The sequence below is a fragment of the Marmota monax genome, unplaced genomic scaffold, assembly GCF_021218885.2.
Source record: "Marmota monax isolate L192 unplaced genomic scaffold, Marmota_monax_Labrador192_F-V1.1 WCK01_AAM20220418_F8-fsc00127, whole genome shotgun sequence".
Lineage (NCBI taxonomy): Eukaryota > Metazoa > Chordata > Mammalia > Rodentia > Sciuridae > Marmota > Marmota monax.
The window spans coordinates 1,422,206-1,440,763 of record NW_026692894.1 but is presented as its reverse complement, the minus strand read 5'-3'; the positions used below and the strand labels follow the sequence as shown (position 1 = coordinate 1,440,763).

Below are 18,558 nucleotides of genomic sequence, written 5' to 3'. Positions count from 1 at the left end.
AGAATCACATGTAGGGACACTGGCCTGAGAGTCCTCCTAAAACTGTGCAGTTGTGCTTTATTGAGAAGATTCTGAAAGTATCACACAGGCACACGCTGAAGGCATGACTCCCTGTGAAGAATTTGCTAGACGGGACAAATTCTTTAAAACTATAGTAGATATCTGTCGTATTCATTTCTGCCCACCAACATTTGAGTATCTTTTCCATATTCAGGGATACAAGCATGTCATAAGTCCCACCTCCTAAATATTGAAGTCAGAATTCCAGTTTCCAGATGTCTTTTCAGCTAGGATTGAACCACGTGATCTGGGCTCTGATAACCTGATGTCACCACTAGAGATTTGATTCAGGAGTGAGTCACATGAAGGATCAGGAGGTGCTCTGAGCTTCCACTTTTGCTGGCCTGGACAGCAGCAGAGGCCTCAGCATTCAGAGGTGGTGTGGAGGTCTTGTTCCTCACTCAGAAGTGACATCAATGTGGCTGCAGTAAAGTCAAGTTCCTGTCTAAAGTGAAGTAGCAAACAGCATAGAGATACAACCCCCGCCCCTCCACTTGAGTCAGCACAGTTTAAGACATTGTTTACAGAAACTTCATCTTAAATCTATTTGCAAGCCCTGCACATGATTGTTTATTCTTTAGTATTTTCCCATAAATCCCACTTGCCTCAACACATGGGCCTTTTGTTTAACCTAGTAGATCCAGAATGCTGATGTCTGGATCTGCAGTGTCCAACAGAAGTACAATGAAAGCCACATATATAATCTTACACATTCTAATAATCACATCAAAAAATGTCAAGGGACTGTGGTGGTAGCTCAGTGGTGGAGTGCTTGCCTAGCATGTGTGAGGCAGAATGGATTCTGTTCTCAGCCACCAATAGCTCACCTGATCTGCTGGGTGTTGAGAGCCAGAGCCGAAGGGGCCCCAGCAAACTTCGAGCTGCCAGCTGATGATTGGCTCACAGCGGCCCCAGCAACTTCTAGCTGATTGGCTCCTCTGCGGTGATGCTCATTGGGCTGTTTCCCCGCCCTTTCAGACTATGGAGCTGCTCACTGGGGGACTTTTTTTGGCTCCGCCCATGCGACCCAGCCAATCAGCCTCAAGAGAGGAGGATTGTGGGAGGTTGGGAGGCTTGGGAGAAGCCGGTGGTGGCAGTTGGGCTCTGAGGGTTTTTCCTGAGGAGCTGTGTGGTGTGGTGTGTGGTTCTAAAACTAAAGTTCGTTTCTTTTGACAAGTGGTTCCTGAATTGTGCCCAGCCAGACTGCGGCAGCTGGGAATCCAGGAACACGTGACTTTGCATTCACTGCCTCTGCACCTGGGCAAGCCGTCCCAGTACAGAGGCCCAGTACAGAGGATGTTTGCCTGCACCTTGTCTCCATTTCCTTCTTGAGTTAGATGCAAAGAAGCTTGGGAGGAAAGGGCCCTTCCCTCTGACTCTCGCCATCCCAGGAGCTCCTACGGAATGAAGATGTTCTTCTTCATTGAATTTTATTGCCAGCAATTTCCACATGGCTTTGCATAGAACAGATATTCAGCAAATGTTGGATGAATGGATGGATAGATGGATAAATGGATGGATGGATGATCAAGTACAATAAAAAGGTATATCCAGCTAGATGCATAGTACAAACCTGTGCTGTCCATTAACTGTACCCACTAGACACACATAACTATTGAGCCCTTAAGATGTTGCTAGTGAAATTAAGGAATTTAATTATTTTATTTCAATGAACTTAAATTTCAAGACCAATTCCTAATGCTATTTTTGAAAAAAAAAAATTAGCTGGTTTAACTTGTATGTGTAAATATAATTTTTCAGCTGTAAACTTTAGGAAAGTTAAATTCAGATCAAATATTTCCCATAAAAATTAGCATAGGTTATAGTCAGCATTCTACCACTGTGAAAAATACCTGAGATAAACAACATGTGAGAAGGAAAGGTTTATTTTGCTTATGGTTTCCGGGGCTTCAGGCCATGGTTACATGGCCTGTGGCTTTGGGCCTGTGGTCACGCAGTACATCATGGCAGGAGCCCATGGTGGAGAAGGCCTGTTCACCACACAATGATTGGGAAGCACAGAGCAAGAAGGGGCTGGAACCTCCATATGATAAGCATGCCCCTAATGACCTATCTCCTGCCAACCAGATCTACCTCCCAACAGCACCACAGCCTGAGGACCAAGCCTTCAACACATGCGCCTTTATGAGACATTTCAGAAGCAAACTATTGAAGAATACAATTTGAGATGTGCTATAATTGTAAAGGAAGTGCCAGATGCCTGACACTCAACATGAAAAAATAACTTAAAATATGGCATTGATCTTCTAATGATTATGTGAGGAAATCATATTCTGGATCTACTAGGTTAAACAAAATATTTAAATTGATGTCACTTGTTTCTTTTTTACTTTTTTTTTAATTGTAGATGAACATAATACCTTTGTTTCTTTTGATGTGGTGCTGAGGATCGAACCCAGTGCCTCACACATGCTAGGCAAGCACTCCACCACTGAGCTACCACCACAGTCCCTTGACATTTTTTGATGTGATTATTAGAATGTGTAAGATTATATATGTGGCTTTCATTGTACTTCTGTTGGACACTGCAGATCCGGATATCAGCATGAATACCACTCAGCAGTCGGAAGGGATGCTGAGCACAGGGTATCCCTGAGCACTGGAGGCTCTAACTAGACCCCCACCTACTTCCTCAACCCCCAACCAACCCACACTCTGATCCCAACAGGCGGAAGTTCAGATGTGGGCCTCAGTTGTGAGAAACATGCTCACCTATCCAAGCCCAAAGAATGGACCCAGAGATACAAGGAAGACCAAAGGGAGGTTCTACTTTAGTAATGGTCTTGCAAGATCTGGTGCCTGGTGGTCAGGGACACACAGATTGGGTAAAAAAAAAAAAATAGTGTTTTATCCCCTAGAGCACAAGATCCCTCCCTAGTTTCTCATTGGCTGGGTAGTATGGGGTGCACAATTCCCCCAAACACCACCTAGGTCTTGCTGTCTCCTACTGGCTTACAAAATATACCTTTAGTTGTCTCCACCTCCCCCACCCCCACCCCACTTTGTTCTCTTGGGGCACTAAAGTCCCCTTGGATTGAGCACCTTTGGGCACATACAGTTTCTCTCTGTTGGTCGGTGCTGGGTGCTGGGTGGTTCCCTCTCACCTCCTGTTTGTCAAGGGGCGGTGAAGTTGTACCCTGGGTGTTAACTGCTTGTGACTTTTCATTCTGCTCGCCCCTGCAGCTGCCTTTCTTACATCCCAAGTCATTTTACACTTAAAGCTAAAAACTGTATTCTGAAAATGGACCCCTAGACTTTCTATTTCTCATACTATGATACCCACAAGGCAGAAGTCATGAATTTGTTTTAGGGACCAGGCAGTAACCTATTAAGGAAAGGGCTAGAGGTGAGGCCATAAAGCCGTGATCAATTGTTCCCTCCAAAGGCAACACACAAAGGAAAATTCTCCGGCTCAGTGAATCTTCCTTGGGTCATCAGTGTGCCATCTCTTCACAGTCTGTGGACTCAAAGGGGACCCTTGACGAGCCTGTAATATGGTCAGTTTGTTCCAAGGGTGGAGAGACTCATGCCCACAGACATGAGAGCTGTTGAGTCAGCCCAACAGCCATGGCTAAGCATTAAGTCCCCAACACCCCTTAGAACACATCTTGTCTCAGCTTTAGGTGCTGTAAATACACACAGGTTTGATTTGAGAAAGGAATGGACCCTTCTGTGGGAATCACCCAGCCTGCACCTGCCCCAGGATTTCTAAGCATCCCTCTGCCAGCCCTGGGAACCCGTTCTGAGAAATTGGAATTGGACCAGAAAGCATTCTATCCCATCCCAGAAACCCCCACGGTTTCTGTTCACAACACGGGGAGACCTGAAACCTTTTAAATGATTTGTTCCGGAGTAGGAAGGAATGCAGAGATGTCTTTGGCTGGACTGAAGGGCTGGGAAGAGCCCATGGGAGACCATAAGAAAACAGAGCAAGGGTGTCAGGGGAGGAAGGCGGCCTTCATGGGTCAATTTTGAACCAAGCAATGGGATAAAGGCCAAGGAGCCAACCCAGAGTGATCAGCAGCCCCTGGTGGGGTGGAAAGAAGAGAGGAGAGGACAAGTGGAGCCCAACTCTGTACCTTGCTTCTACAGAAAGGGAAATGAATCTGCCTGACTGATCATGCTGGACGATGTTCACACCGAAAGCACAACCTACTAAATGCTTCCCTCTAACCCTTATCCATGGGTATAATTTAACTACTCATCCCCACATTCAAATTTACCAATCAGAGCAAAATACAGTTAATAACAAAGAAAGACAATTTTCTTCTTTTTTTCTACATTTTTTATTGGTGCATTGTAATTATACATAATTCCCTGTACAGATTCACTGTTACATATTTGTACATGCACACGACATGACCAGATAATTTGGCCAATAGCATTCCCCAGCATTTCTCCTTTTCCTCCTCCCCCTCCCTGTTCTTGTACTCCATTAGTCTCCCTTCAATTTTCATGAGATCACCTTCTGTTTTTCCCCCCTTTTTCCTTTCTAACTTCCACATATGAGAGGAAATATGTGATCTTCGATTTTCTCAATTTGGCTTACTTCACTTAACATGGTGTCCTCAAGTTCCACCCAGTTGCTTATGAATGACATAATTTCATTCTCCTTTATGACTAAATAAAGCCCCATGTACACAGGTACTGAAAGCAAAAATAACCAAAATGGGGACAGACCTCATCGGATCAGCAAGGCTTTCTTTATTAAGCAACGGGAATGGCACATGTTCAGGAGACAAAATGGAAACTGGTTACAAGAGAGATCTGATTTTTATAGGGTTTAAGTGGAACTTGAATCATAGCAGAATGCATTGTTTGGTCGGTCAGGGGGAACACTTGTGCAAGTTCAAAGCCCAGCTCAGGGGGAGCAGTTGTGAATACTCAAAGTCCATTGTTGCTGGGAAGTGGTGAAAGTCCAGAGCCCATTGTTTGCCTGCTCCATCTGGGAACCATGGTCCTCCTTTCTCCTTGGAGGTTGTTGGTCCCTTTTTCCCTGGGGGTTGCTGTTTTCCATCCTTCATATACTACATTTTATTTGTCCACTGATCCACTGATGGACACCTAGGCTAGTTCCATAGTTTGGCTATTATGAATTGTGCTGCCATAAACATGGGTATGCATGTGTGGCTACAGTATGCTGATTCTTTGGGACAAATACCAAGAAGTGGTAGAGCTGGGTCATATGGTGGTTCCATTCCTACTCTTTCGAGAAACCTCCATACTGATTTCCATAGTGGCTCTACTAATTGACAATCCCTCCAACAGCATAAAAGTTCCTTTTTCTCAGTTGGTCACTGTGACACATGCCTATAATTCCAGCAACATGGGAGGCTGAGGCTGAGGCTGAGGTCTCACTAAGCAATTTAGTGAGACCATGTATCAAAATTAAAAAGGCTGGGATGTGACTTAGTGGTAAAGTGCTTCTGGTTTCAGTCCCCAGCACCCAAAGTAAAAGGACGTGTTTCTTCTCCACACCTCCTCCAGCATTTATTATTGTTTGTATTCTTGATGGTTGCCATGCTAACTGGAGTGAGATGACATCTCAGTGTCATTCTGATTTGCATTTTTCTAATTGCTAGTGTTGAACATTTTTTTCACATATGTGTTGGCCATTTGTATTTCTTCTTTTGATAAGTGTCTATTTGGTTAATTTGCCCATTTTTAAAATTGGGATGTTTGTTTTATTTTGTTTTTTGGTGTTAAGTTTTTCTGAGTTTGTTATATATTCTGGATATTAATCATCTTTCAGAAGAGTAGCTAGCAAAGATTTTCTCCCATTCTGTAGGTTCTCTCTTCACATTCTAACTTATATCCTTTGCTGTGCAGAAGCTTTTTAATTTAATGCCATTCTATTTATGAGCTCTTGGTATTATTTCCTGAGCTTCAGGAATCCTATTGAGGAAGTCTCTGCTTACACCTATGTGTTGGAGTATTGACCCCACATTTCCTTCCAGGAGTTGCATGGTTTCTGGTCTAAATCCTAGGCCTGTGATTCAAGTTGACTTCTGTTTAAGGTGAGAGATGAAGGTCTGGTTTTATTTTTCTACGTATGGATAATCAGTTTTCCCAGCACCATTTGTTCAAAAGGCTCTCTTTTCTCCAATGTGTTTTTGGCATCTTTGTCAAGGATCAGAGGACTGTATCTGTGTGTGTTTGTTTGCCTTCTAGTCTGTTCCATGGATCTATGTGTCTGTTTTTATGAAAAGGCAATTTTCATATTTTACTATACAATAGCATTCATTATAAAAAAAAGCATTAATATTTTTAATTAAGTATAGAAGCAAATTGTTAGGGTTGCCAGAGAGACTGCTGTCCCTTCAACAGATTAACAACACCTGTTTGCAAACAAAAGCATTGCTAGAATCCAGTCAAATCCTCTGTTCTCCTTTCAGGGCCAGCCTATCCATCTCTTTTGTATACAGTGTCTAACACACAGTAAGTGCTAAATAAGTATTTGATGATTGAGTGGGACATTCTTCAACCCCTTTCTTTATTTTCTGACCTTAATCTGGGTCTTCTTTCATGGGTAAAATAGCCCCATTCATTCCTGGGGTAGCCCAGTCTCTTCCAATATGCTTAACATTAGTTTGGAGACATTTGCCTGAGGGGAATGACTGAGGATTTCAAATACAGAAAGAAACCCACAAAGACAGGGCACAGGAACTGGGTAGAGAAAAAAGATGCTAAGGCAGTCAGTGAGCAGATTTAGAGATGGAACAACAGCAGGAAATAGAGGCAAAAAAAAATGAAGTCAATGAAGTCAGAGACTTAAAACTCACACAGTTGGAGGTGAAGAGATATAAAGACTGGGCAAGAATGTTAATCTTGCAGCTTCTTCTCAGCTTGAATGCTTTATGAGAGAGAGAACTGCAGAGAGGGGAAGACAGGCATGAATTGGAACATGAGAGGCAAAGGAAACGAGGGGAGGTTGTGGACAGTAGATGTGACTGCCCAGCTCTAAAACCTTCCTGCCACCCTCCCTCATGCCCACCCGGGCAGCTCTTTAATGTCTCCAGTCCTCTGTGCTTGCTCTTGGCTCCTACTGTGCACAGTTGAGCTCTTTCCCCTAAATCCAACTGAACACCACCCAACATCCTCCCTAAAACCCTCTCCTTACCCCAGGGCCATATTCAACGTCCCTCCCTTCTTGATTCCTAAAGCAAAGCACAGTCCATAGCAGACCACCACACGCCCTAACCACAGGCACCTGCTATTTTAGAATTTGCCCTCTGCTCATGTGAAGGTCATCTTGATTCCTGCAAGGAACCTGTGCTGGTCAAGGGTCGAGGCCTCACCTCAGATACTCCAGTACTCGCCAGTGCCCCAGCCCAGTGCTGGGTCTTATTAAGTGCTCAGTGAACCCTTGTAGACTAAACTGTTGCTATGCGGTGCCCATGGGGCAACCTGGCAGACCACTGGTCTATGAAATAGCTTCCAAGAGGCTGGCCGGACTGTGGCCATCTCCTGGGCTCCCGCGCCCCCTGCTGGCCAAGAGAGGACCTGCACGCAGAACAAAGTTCGTGGGCGCAGGGGCGGTCGGGGTGCAGCCCGCGGGTGAGAGCGCTCCGGTATCCTGGATGGCCTTGGACATGGACTGTGGCTTCTGAAGAGGACTCCGGGCACGTCCATCAAGCTGCCATTTTCTCTCTGGGCAGAAGAACACACCCCCGGCTTCCCCCGCCCCCGAGAGCAGACGCTCAGAGCTTCTCGTCCAGCTCCAAGCCCTGGTTCTCCAGGGCGGCCCCACGGGCGGGGGCTGGGCTGCCTCTGGGTGTCTGGCTCAGGTAGTTCTGGATGACCGAGGCGCAGTCCAGCCGCTCCATGGCGGTCATGAGGTCGTACAGCTCCTGCAGACTGCCATTCTGCTCCTCAAACAGCTCCAGGATGGCGGCGGCGGGGCTGCGCTGGCAGGACAGGAACCTGGCCCAAGCCAGGAGGAGCGAGCTGGAGAGGGGTCTCCCTCTCCTCCAGGCACAACTGCGACCCCCCCCCCCTCCTCTCCAGCCTAGCTCTGGGTCTCCTCCTGCTCTCCCTAGGGTCCAGGGGACTTGGGTGGCCTGAGGCCCCAGGATTTTAAAACCTCAGATTGTTGGGGCTCAGAAGCTAACTCCCAGGTTCTGTTCCTCTCTGGGCCTCAGCTGCTTGGATGAAAGGACCTCTGAGCTTGCTTCCCGCTCTGATTTCTGTGATTGCCTTCTCCTCCCCCACCGCAAACACACTCCTGCCTCACCCAGGCTCTTAATGGCTCCCCTCTGTCTCCCAGGCCACAGCATTCTACCCACCAGAAAGGAAACAGTTGCTCTAAACCATAGATTTTATCATGACTCTCTGCTGCTCAAAAATCTTCCAGAGTCTTCTGCCCACTGAACAAGCCAGTGCTCCTGACTTTCTGGCTCACCCCCGCCCACCCTGAGCCTCCTTTCCTGAGGCCTGTCCCTGTCCCACCTTGCACACACCACACCCACAAACACCTCTGCTGCTCCCCTCAGACAAGGGCTCTCTTCTCTTCCCACCCCTCCTCCCTGAAGCCCTAATTGCAGGTTCCTCTGGTCATAGCTAGCTCTTCAGCTATTGTGTATTTTCCCAGTGTGGTAGGCAACTGTGGTAGATGCACACAAGCAGGCACAAAGATCACTTGACTTTATTTTTAAACTCTCTGCATCCCTTACTACACAAGATATGAGCTCCTGAGAGCTGGAACCGGCTGTCATTCTTGTATCGCAGTGCTAGCAGGACATAGTGGGTCTTGAAGAAATGCTTAAATAAATGGCTGGTTTTTAAACCCACCATTTTCAAAGCCCTACTATAGCCCCATCTCCTGGGAAAGCCTTCCCTGACCCCTGCACTCACAGCCTGGATTCTGGGACCTGGTTCAGAATTATTCTACAATTTCTTTGTGAATTCCTTTGACAGGGACTGTGGCTGCACTGCCACCACAAATGAGAGTTATTGAGTATACATGTGCCAGGCGCCTAGCCACATGCTTTACACACACTATCTGCTAGTAATCATGAGCACCCAGTGACTTGCATGATATTTGATTCATTGTTAACTCATTTATTGTGACCTACTAAGAGCCAGGTGTTACTCTAGGTACTGAGGATACAGTGATCAGTAGAGCTACCCTTCTACGGGGAAGAGGGTAGGGAGTAGTTGCTGTCATTCTTTTAAGTCATCCCCTTATCTGTGGTCCAGTTCCCAGGGTGTCCTGAGGATTCCCTACCCCAACCCACCCGCCACTTCCATCTGCAGACCTCACCCTTCTTACCGGATTTTCATGCCACAGAGCCCCAGGTGAGAGGCCAGTCGTCGCCAGTCATTACCCGTGATGCTGTTTGGCTCCAACAACATCTGCAGCTGCTCAAAGAGCTCTGGGGGCAGCCTGAGCCAGGGGGAAAGGGTGTTCTTGGAGGGAAGAATCAAAGAGACCCCCAAACGCTGTACTTGCCCTGTAGGTGCTGGGGAAGGAATCCCAAACATCCCCCAGGCAGAAAGGTCACCCCTCACCTCACCTATTGCACAGGGGTGGCTGGGAGACAGGGGGTGGTGCTGCCCAGGACTCTTCCTCTGATGCCTGGAATCTGAGGATCTCCATGTACTTGGTTTCCAAGCCCTGAGTTCACGGAGGGGCAATGAATACACTTGGGGTCATAAGACATTCCCCTTGGAAGAAGCTGAGAGCCTACCCCTATTTCTGTGTCTCTGATTCACCCTGTGCCCCAGAGCCACTTTACCAGGAGGTAATGCCCCACCCAGCCCTCTCTTCCTTCTAATTCACTGACCCCAGAACCCCACATTCAACCTCAAGTTGAACCACTGAGCTCTTTGGGGACTGGAACACGAAGACCCATACAGGGTGCATCCTAAGCTACCACGAGAAATCCTGGATGCGGTCATGGGGCAGGGGGAGATACCAAACTCAGGCGCTTGTGCCCCCTTCCCTGCATCCCACCTTCCTCCCAAGAGACAACATCAGGGTACCTGTCTACCTTCCACTCAGATGAAACCCCCCTGATTTCTTCATATAGTCCTTTGAGGCTGTGAGATGAGGAAAGAACTAACTCCCTCCCACCTACTCCAAGCCCCCTTCCTGGTCACTCTCCCACTGGAGATACCAGGCTTCGTCTCTCAGATGTAGGCAGCCTAGGAGACACCAGGTCTCCTTGCTGCCTCAGTCCCTGAGGTGGGAGAAGGGCTAATCTACCATCTGGTTCTGTTCCCCGCTGGATTCCTCCATTGACAGACAAGGGAGTGAGATGTCTATTCTGTGGAAAATGACATCTGTATCTACTTGATTATGTGATTAGGACCATACTCAGCAGGTACCAGACCCCTGGCCCACCTTACCTGGGACTTGTCACAGGCCCTCCCCTCCTTCTGCCCCTCAATAACAACTCACATCCTGGAAGGTGTGCATGGTGACAATGATCTCATTGGTTGATGCTGAGCAGTCCTCGTTCTCATTGACTAAAAAGAGGAGGTAGAAAGTGACAGATGTGAGAGGAAAAGACTTGGGGTGAGAGGGGAGGAGATGTCAAAGGGACTCTACAGGAACACTAGGGCTCTGAAGAAGCAGAGGCCGGATACTGCAAAGATCTGCAATGACTCCCTTAACAGAAAGTCTATGTGCACAGCCCAGCATAGAGCTGCAGAATATCAGGGTTGTTGGTGGGTGGGAGCAGGAGGGTTCGGGGCTCCTGGACTACCTGCTTTTCTCCGGAAGCAGAAGGAGCGGAAGGGGCACTTTCCATGCCAGATGTGGAGATGGGGAACCAGCTGGCTGCTGCTGTCATCCACATTCTCCCAACCTGGGGAGGGGAGAGAGGGCAGAGGGGCTCAGAAGGTGGGGCCTTCCACAAATCTTAAAGGAAGTTGTGGGAAGAGTAAAGTGAGGAGGGTCTCAGTGGATGGAAATCTCCAGAACCTGGGCAGGGAACCAAAGTGGCCTTGTACCCCATACTCCCTCCTCTCCCCCTCCCTGCAGCCTCCATCCCCCATCCATCCCTGAAGCAGCCATGCACCACCACCGTGTGCCCTGCCCACAACCACACAAATATAGTGTGGCATTTGCCCTGGGCAATGCCAGCAGCCCTAGCATAAGGGCAAGAGGACCCAAAGAAAGACTGGAGGCCCTTTCCTGTGCCAGGTCCACCCAGGGGGACAATAAAAGCCTCCACCTTCCCCTCCCCCATTCCTGCAGGGTACAACACCACCCACCTCCCACCTGGCATCACCCTGTCCTGGGTGGGGTACAAGGGCTGGGCGCACAGCAGAGGGAGGAAGAGGACAAAGCCTGGAAGCTTCTGGGCAGCAGCAGAAACCAGGAGGTCTCCTTTCTGCTGCTGCTGCTGCTGGCCCAGGAGTCCAGGAAAGAAACTTAGGGTTCCCAGGTTCCCAGCCCAGGGGGCGGCCACGGACCCCTCTTTCTCATGGGGCTCCCTGCTTCCAGTTCCCAGGCCCCACCCGCCTCACCCTCAGAAATGTACTTGAGCTTCAGGCACTGGTCACCTCTGGCCCCAGTGAAGTCGAAGAGCTGGCAGGGCCCGCGCAGGCGCCCACCGTGGGGCTGCTCGTTGGTCACCGCCCACTGCAGGGCGCAGGGCGTGTTGTTCAGGAAGTAGACACGCAGCTGCAGGTGGGACTGCCCAGGCACCAGCGGCGAGCAGAAGACGGCCAGCTGCAGCCATTTACGGGCAGCCTGCCCCACAGGCGCCTCTAGCACGCAGGTGTACAGGCTGCAGAGGAAGATGGTGGCAGGGACTGACACGGGAGGGCAGGGAAACGCCAGACCCCAGTGCATCTACCACCAGGCTCCTGTCACCTGAAGGGCCCAGTGCAGGTCTCCCAGGAGGTGCAGAGAACACTCCAGAGGGACCTATGGAGAGGACCTGGAGAGGGGTGGGCTGGCTGCTAGAGGTGTCCCAAAGTGAATATGTCCTGGTGCCCCTCACTGAGTGCAGAGGAAAGCCAATGAGTATTCTGTGGCAGGGAGAGTGGGAAGGTAGGCTCAGAATCCCCATGCTTGTGAGGGGCCCCACAAATGGCCCTGCTGTCATCAACAAGAGGTAAGGACATGGGGAATCAGACACCTTAACATTCCAGAAGGTCAGAGATGGAGGACAAACATGAGTTGAAACTGGAGGGGACAAACTGGCCTCAGTAGTTTGGAGATAGTACTGGACAGAGACACAAGGTCGAGACAGTTGCAGAGAGACCCCAGTAGGAATGGAGCAGACCCCCTCCAGGCAGGCAGAGAGACAGGAGTGGGATGCACAGCCCCGGACAATGTTGGAAATAAACAAGATGCCATGGACAGTGGGACAGAGGCCCAAAGAGGGACACGGGGGACCCAGGGATTTGCAGACCATCCTGAATAGATAAAGGGGCAGTTCTAGACAGAGCTGAGGACGAGGCAGAGAGACAGGAGTCAGGAAAGACAGCGGCAGAGACATGGGAGCAGGAAGACAGGCCAGTGGGCAGGTGCCTACCTGAAGTGGGAGAGGAGGATGCGGCACTCATCCAGGGACGTGTGGGCCCCGGGCCGACCCAGGGGCCTCCAGGCCTTGGCATCTAGCAGGGAGGTGTCGCTACTGTAGGTGCGGGCGTAGCTGGGCTGCTGGGCACAGTGCTTGAATGTGAGGGTGCAGGGCTGCAGAAAGGAGGCTCCGTGGGGGCCACATGCTACCACAGGGCTCACCAGTCCCTGAGACCTGGACAGTGACGGGGCATCTGACAGGTCCCACACCAGAATCAAGGATACCCGCTCCTGGCGGCCCACGGCCACAGCACCTGGGGAGATGGAGAGTTGAGATGGGTCTGGTAGGCAGGCACCCTTACCCCGGAAAGAGGTCAGCCAGAGTAAGAGAGTAGGTAGGCAGGAGCCTAGGAGAGGCCCCCAGCAGGGCCCAGAGAGGCCATATGAATGAGACCGCCATGAGCTGACTCGTGGCCTAATCCTAAACCAGTCAGTGCCCATCCTTCCAAGGCTGCTGCTAACCCATGCAGGGCCTTGTGTAGATTTGCAAACCGTGCTCTTCCTTTTATCTGAGAATTGTCAACGCATAGTGTCACTAGAACAAGGCACTTTACTTCCACCTGCCAGGAAGCTGTCACAAAAGATAAGTAATATGTCTGTCTTTGGATTCAATAAGGTTAAACTAGAAAAACAATTTTCAAAATTAAAAAGATGCCTATAAACAGATGTGGTGTCCTAATGCAGTTCCAACAACTGTATGCCGAGGAGGAGGCTGGGAGTGGCTACCTGGAGGGATGTGCAGGGAAATGCCTGTATCCTGGAGTATCAGGCAACCGCCGCGGTGATCCACCTCTCGAGCCGAAAACACCAACAGTTTGTTCATCAGCTGGCGGATGATGGTCTGGCCCTGGGTGGGCATGTGCAATTCCTGGTAGAAGGCAGCTATCTCTGGCAGTGTGGCCGGTGGACACTGCCTTGGAGCATCATATTCTGGTAGTGGGGTGGACGGGGACACTGGCTCTTCTTGCCCATCTGGCTTCAGACAGGTCCCCAGCAGCCAGCGAGAGCGATACCAGCGAAGGCACTGAACCAGAAGGAGAGCACTCGCCACTGGGATCCCCACCAGCAGGAGGAACTGGGAGGGCTGGAAGGAACTCTCCTGGGGGCACATCCGCCTGGTCACTAGATGCTACTGGCTCTCCTGCACCCAGTGCCAGTCAAGGCCAAGGGCCTGGAGGAAAAAATGGGTTGGGTCAAGACTTGTAGAAGCCAAGACTTGGCTTCCATGTGGCTGCAGTGAAGGAGCACATTCCAGCACAGCTGCTGGATCAATTCCTTTCATAGACCTTCACCTCCCCCCATCTCTCTCTCTCTCTCTCTCTCTCTCTCTCTCTCACTTTTCATGACCTAGTACATCAAGATAAACTCTGAGGCAGAAAGAGTTTACATTTAGACAATGAGTTCAAATGCTATCTAGGGCATTGTGGCTGGGTATGCTTATCTGATTAGTATACCTCAGTTTCTTCACCTGTCAAAATATCTACCCTGGCCAGGTGTGGTGGCATACTAGCAACTCAGGAGGCTGAGTCAGAGTATCACAAGTTTAGAACCAGCCTCAACAACTTAGCAAAACCCTGTCTCAAAATAAAAAGGAGGAAAAAGAGGACTTGATCTTGATCTGCAAGTGCTGATACAGCAAAATCTTAAGTGAAAAAAGCAAGACACACATAGGCCTCCTTTGATCTTATTAATGTAAAAAAAAAAAAAGGCATAGGCTGGGGGCATGGCTCAGTGGTAGAGTGTGTGCTTAGCATGTGAGAGGCCCTTGGTTCAATCCCCAGCACTGCAAAAAAGATAAGTGTATATAGTATAGATATGGGTTTATGGGTGTGTGTGTGTGTGTGTGTGTGTAGATATAAATGTGTAGAGAAAGATTTGGAGTAGTCGTGTGCAATAAAAACAAAATGCAAGCCAAATATGTAATTTTAAGTGTTCTGGTGGCCACATTAAAAAAGGAATAGGACAAATTAATGCTATTTTTATTTAACCCACAACGTTCAAAATATTATTTCAGCAGTCAATTAATATAAATTTATTGCGATATCTTCCATTCTTTTTCCAACACCAAGTCTGTGAATTCTGTGTGTATTTTACACTTAAGGCACATCTCAGCTGGGACTTGCTGTAGTTCAAGTGCTCAGTAGCCACATGTACTAGTGACTGCTGTCTTAAGACAGTGCAGGTCTGGAAGGATACCCCCCAAACTCTTCCCACTGGTCACAGCTAAAGGCCATGGCAAATTGAGAGGGCGGAAGATGTGATAAGGACTACGAATGGCACCAAACATGTATTTTATGTAAACTTTATCATTCTTTTCCAAAGTTATTAAAAGTGGAGGGGAAATGTCCCAGGCGATCCTGAGGATGGAGGGAAGTCCTGTGACATCATTCGTGGATGATAAGCACTGTCCAAATGTGTTTGTTTCTTTATGCCCCGCCTTCTGCCAGAAACTCCCAAGGTAGTTCCCAGGCAAACACACAGTACAACATGAGTAACAAAAGTTAAAAGTGAAAGAAGCAGAAAGAAAGAAAGAAAAACAAAGGTGGGGGCCTGCTCCTCACAGGAGACTTCCCAGCAGCCTCCAGTAGAAACGCCAGCTCTTCCTTAATCCACCTTCAAGTCCCCCTGATTTCCAACACCCTCTCACTCTATGGGACAAGTTCATTCTGGCTCCTACTTTTCCCACTTCTCCCCACCTGCCTTGTGTCCCCCCTGCAGCCCTCCTGTTCAGTAGAACCTCTCTGGGTCACCAACCCTCCCTTGGAAGTCTCTTCCCCAACTCGCATCTCTCTCCATCGCCATCCCACCAGCCTGAGCAGCTCTTGATCATCTGCCGCCACATGCAGCTCTCCCAAATGAGTATTTCCTGAGCACCAGCTGTGTATCAGGCACTGTGGGAAGTTCAGTCCTGTCAAAGATGACGTCTTATTCAGCTCTCAAGGAGCTGCTGAGGGAGTGGAATTCATTCACTTGGCGGCTGAGATCTGTGAGGCAGGATGTGCTCCTTCCAAGTCCTCAGAATCCCCTCGGGTTGATTCACCAGGATCTCCACTGAAAAAGTTCTGGCATCCGTTACGTCCTGCTCCTTCTCTCACACCACCCACCTGGAGCTGAGGTTTTGCCTACCTTCTTTCCTTCCCCAGGAAAACTAAGCCCCCTTCCCACCCTCTTCCAGACAGGGCAGAAGCTGCTCTATGTCCTCGGGATGGACTCAAGGCGGGGCCTCTTTACCGGGCTTCCTCGCTGAAGATGTGGACCGGAAGGGAGGCTTGCATTGCCCCTTGTGCCTTAAAACCCGACCCTGCGGTCAGTGCGCCAGCCTCTTCAGCCAGCCTGCCTGCAGGGCACACAGGTGACTCAGGTGAGCTGACAGTGCCCCACATCTGGTGGGAAGGTGGGTTCGAGCTACTCCTAGGTTCCATCCCTTTCTTTTGGTTCTTCCATATTCATAATTTTAACTCTGATAATAGCTATCATCTATGGAGCTTCACTTTGCACCGCTGCCCTCTCCATGGCTCATCTCATTTGATCCTCAAAGAGCTGGTGTTATTTGTATCTCATTTCATAGATCAGGATGGACAGGGACTATTAAGCACCAATTGAAGACAGAAAGGAAGGATGCGCCAGGATGACAAGGACTTTCAGAAACACCCCTCACCCTCCCCGCCCATCCTTTTGACCCAGGCCTTTCTTTCCTCCTCTAGAGGGAATGAAGCTGGACAAGAAAGAAATAGAAATAGAGTAAAAAGAAATAGAAGGACCTAACGGCACGCCCTTGGTTCCACCAATGCACTAGTGTCAGGGGACCAGCCAGCTAGTGGGAAGGGAAGGGGGGGACCCACTTCGTTTCTACAGCAACAACCTTCTTGGGGCCTCCCAAGACCAGAGTCCAAATCCTCCCCACCCCACTGGGTGGTGCAGTGATGTCCCTTGGCCCAGCGTCCCCACCCAGAGAAGCTGGTATGTATGTACCACCCCCAAAGCCTCAGGGCCCTTCAAGAGGAGACCATTCATTTACCTAGCAGGTTAGCTCCTCCCCCAACTCAGCCCTGGGGCCCCAGGCTGAGAGCTCTTGCAGATTGCATTGACTCTCAGTCCATCCTCCCCCTAGCCCCAGGAGGGGAAATGGTCCCCAGTTTTGCTGAACAGAACCTGCAGCACTACAGTTATTCAAGTATGAATTGGAGCCTCCCAACTCCATACCGACCCCCCCCCACACACACCCACTCATTCCTCCAGTTTGTCTTGCTCCAGGCCCCAGATTGTCCTGAATAGCATTTCCCTAAAATGAGGGCTCTTGAGAATCCCGCCATCGCCTGTCCCTAGGTAGTTGCTTTCTCCAACACAAAGATCCAGAGTCCTGCTGCAAAGTGCTGCTCAGATCTGTTAAACTCAACCCTTCTCCCTCATTGTTCTCACGGCACCTCCCAACATCTGCTAGATCTCCAGTTATCATTACAGGACATAAAAGCACTGGGATGAGTGAGGCCGCGGCTGAGTCACAGCCAGCGCTCATTAGCGATGCCCACATTTCTATAGTGCACAGATCAGCCCAGCAGCACCCAGCAGCAGGGGCCCTTTTCCTCTCCTGCCACAGAAGATCCCCACACTCTGGCCTCGCCCCTCCCCTGAGTCCAGGTGACCCCGCTGCAGTGCCCACCCACCTCCAGGTGCCCCAGAAAGGGGCTCACCTTTCTGGCTAATTCCTCCCAGAGGCTCCTGGCTTGTCCCGGAACAGTAGTTCCTTCTCTGAGAAATAGACAGGTCAGCCAGACACGGTCAGCCAGGCCAGCCTACAAGTGGAGGTGGGCGGAGAATCAGGTAGGAGTGGCCTAGAGCTTCCTGGCCGACTCATGCCTCCCAGCGTCCATAAGGAGTTGGGGAGAGTGTCCTTTTCTATTGGCAAAGTCCAATCGAGTCAAGGTAGGAGCCGAGGATCCCAGGAGTCAGTCAATTTAGCTAGCAGGATAGGTCCAGAAGGGAGGAGAAAGGGAAGGATTCACCTGGGTACAGGCCGTGCACCTTGAAACACCTCCCTACGGCGCCCCCTGCTGGTGAGCGACTGCCCCAGCCAGAGGTTATTAAAATGAGAGAAGGTAAGAGAAGCCAGACTTCGCCAGAGCTTCTCAAATTACAGTGTGTGCATGAATCACCTAGAGGATCTTATTAAAATGGACGTTATGATTCTCCGAAAGTCTGGATTGGGCCTGAGGCTCTGAGGCTGTAAGAAGTTGCAGGCGGGTGCCAATGTACAGGTCAAGGGAGCTTAGCATATAGCCTGCCCCTTCCTGCACAGGGAAAAATGCGGATACATAGCTGGTGGCATGGGAATCCGCTTCCTACCCAGTGCTGGTACCACTCCTCGCACTCAAAGAGTTAGCAGAGACACTGCCCCTTGGGGGAGAGCTGAACTTTGGGGCAGAGCCCTTAAGAACTCTGGCCAGGAGAGATGGCACCACTAGAATGAAAGTGCCTCCATCTGTGTCCCTGCCGTCTCCTACTGTGGCCTCAGCTTCAGGTGCATACAGATGTTGCATAAAGACTTGTTGAATAAATGGCCAGCGGAGAGAGAAGAGGATATATTTTGGATCCCAGGTGACCTGCATTTTGGCTATGTAATTTTGGGCAATCTTTAACCCCTCTGAGCCTCAATTCCCTGGTCTGTCAAATGAGATAATAATATCTATCTTGCATAGGATAGTAGTTATCATTATTGAGCTAGTAAATGAAAAGCAAATACCACAGAATGGGTGCTCAGTAAATGGAAACTGTTATCATCGTGGTCTGGCCTGCCTCCCTACGGAATCATGGTGAGTTCCTGCAACCTCCAGTTACCATTTCCCATAGAAAACAAGTAACTTCCCCCTTTCTGCTTTCTAATTCTATGAGAGCAACTGTTTTAGATTCTGCATGTAAGTGATATCACACGGTATCTATAT

General features: G+C 49.5%; 1 protein-coding gene across 2 annotated transcripts; it reads right to left on the bottom strand.

Moving 5' to 3' along the window:
- Window positions 1-4,765: 4,765 nt before the first annotated feature.
- On the bottom strand, window positions 4,766-17,732 carry Unc5cl (unc-5 family C-terminal like). 2 transcript variants are annotated; one of them, XM_046450777.2, is made up of 9 exons: window positions 17,284-17,732; window positions 13,346-13,790; window positions 12,573-12,873; window positions 11,557-11,819; window positions 10,791-10,892; window positions 10,484-10,551; window positions 9,597-9,697; window positions 9,353-9,466; window positions 4,766-8,004 (listed from the first exon to the last, which is right to left on the bottom strand). In XM_046450777.2, exons 2-9 carry the CDS (start codon window positions 13,728-13,730, stop codon window positions 7,782-7,784), a joined length of 1,557 nt encoding a protein of 518 aa, XP_046306733.1. In that variant the 5' UTR covers window positions 13,731-13,790; window positions 17,284-17,732; the 3' UTR covers window positions 4,766-7,781. The 2 variants fall into 2 exon arrangements, with proteins under 2 accessions (XP_046306733.1, XP_046306732.1); XM_046450776.2 differs by having other exon boundaries at window positions 17,311-17,732.
- Window positions 17,733-18,558: the final 826 nt, after the last annotated feature.

Bases quoted from the DNA above. Each gene is read 5' to 3' on its own strand.
- Unc5cl (XM_046450777.2), bottom strand. From the start codon at position 13,730: ATGTGCCCCCAGGAGAGTTCCTTCCAGCCCTCCCAGTTCCTCCTGCTG. The intron at 10,893-11,556 runs GTGAGGCGGGTG...TCCCCTCCCCAG, and splicing joins GCTCAAGTACATTTCTGAGG to GTTGGGAGAATGTGGATGAC. The intron at 9,698-10,483 runs GTGAGTTGTTAT...CCGTGAACTCAG, and splicing joins CCATGCACACCTTCCAGGAT to GGCTTGGAAACCAAGTACAT.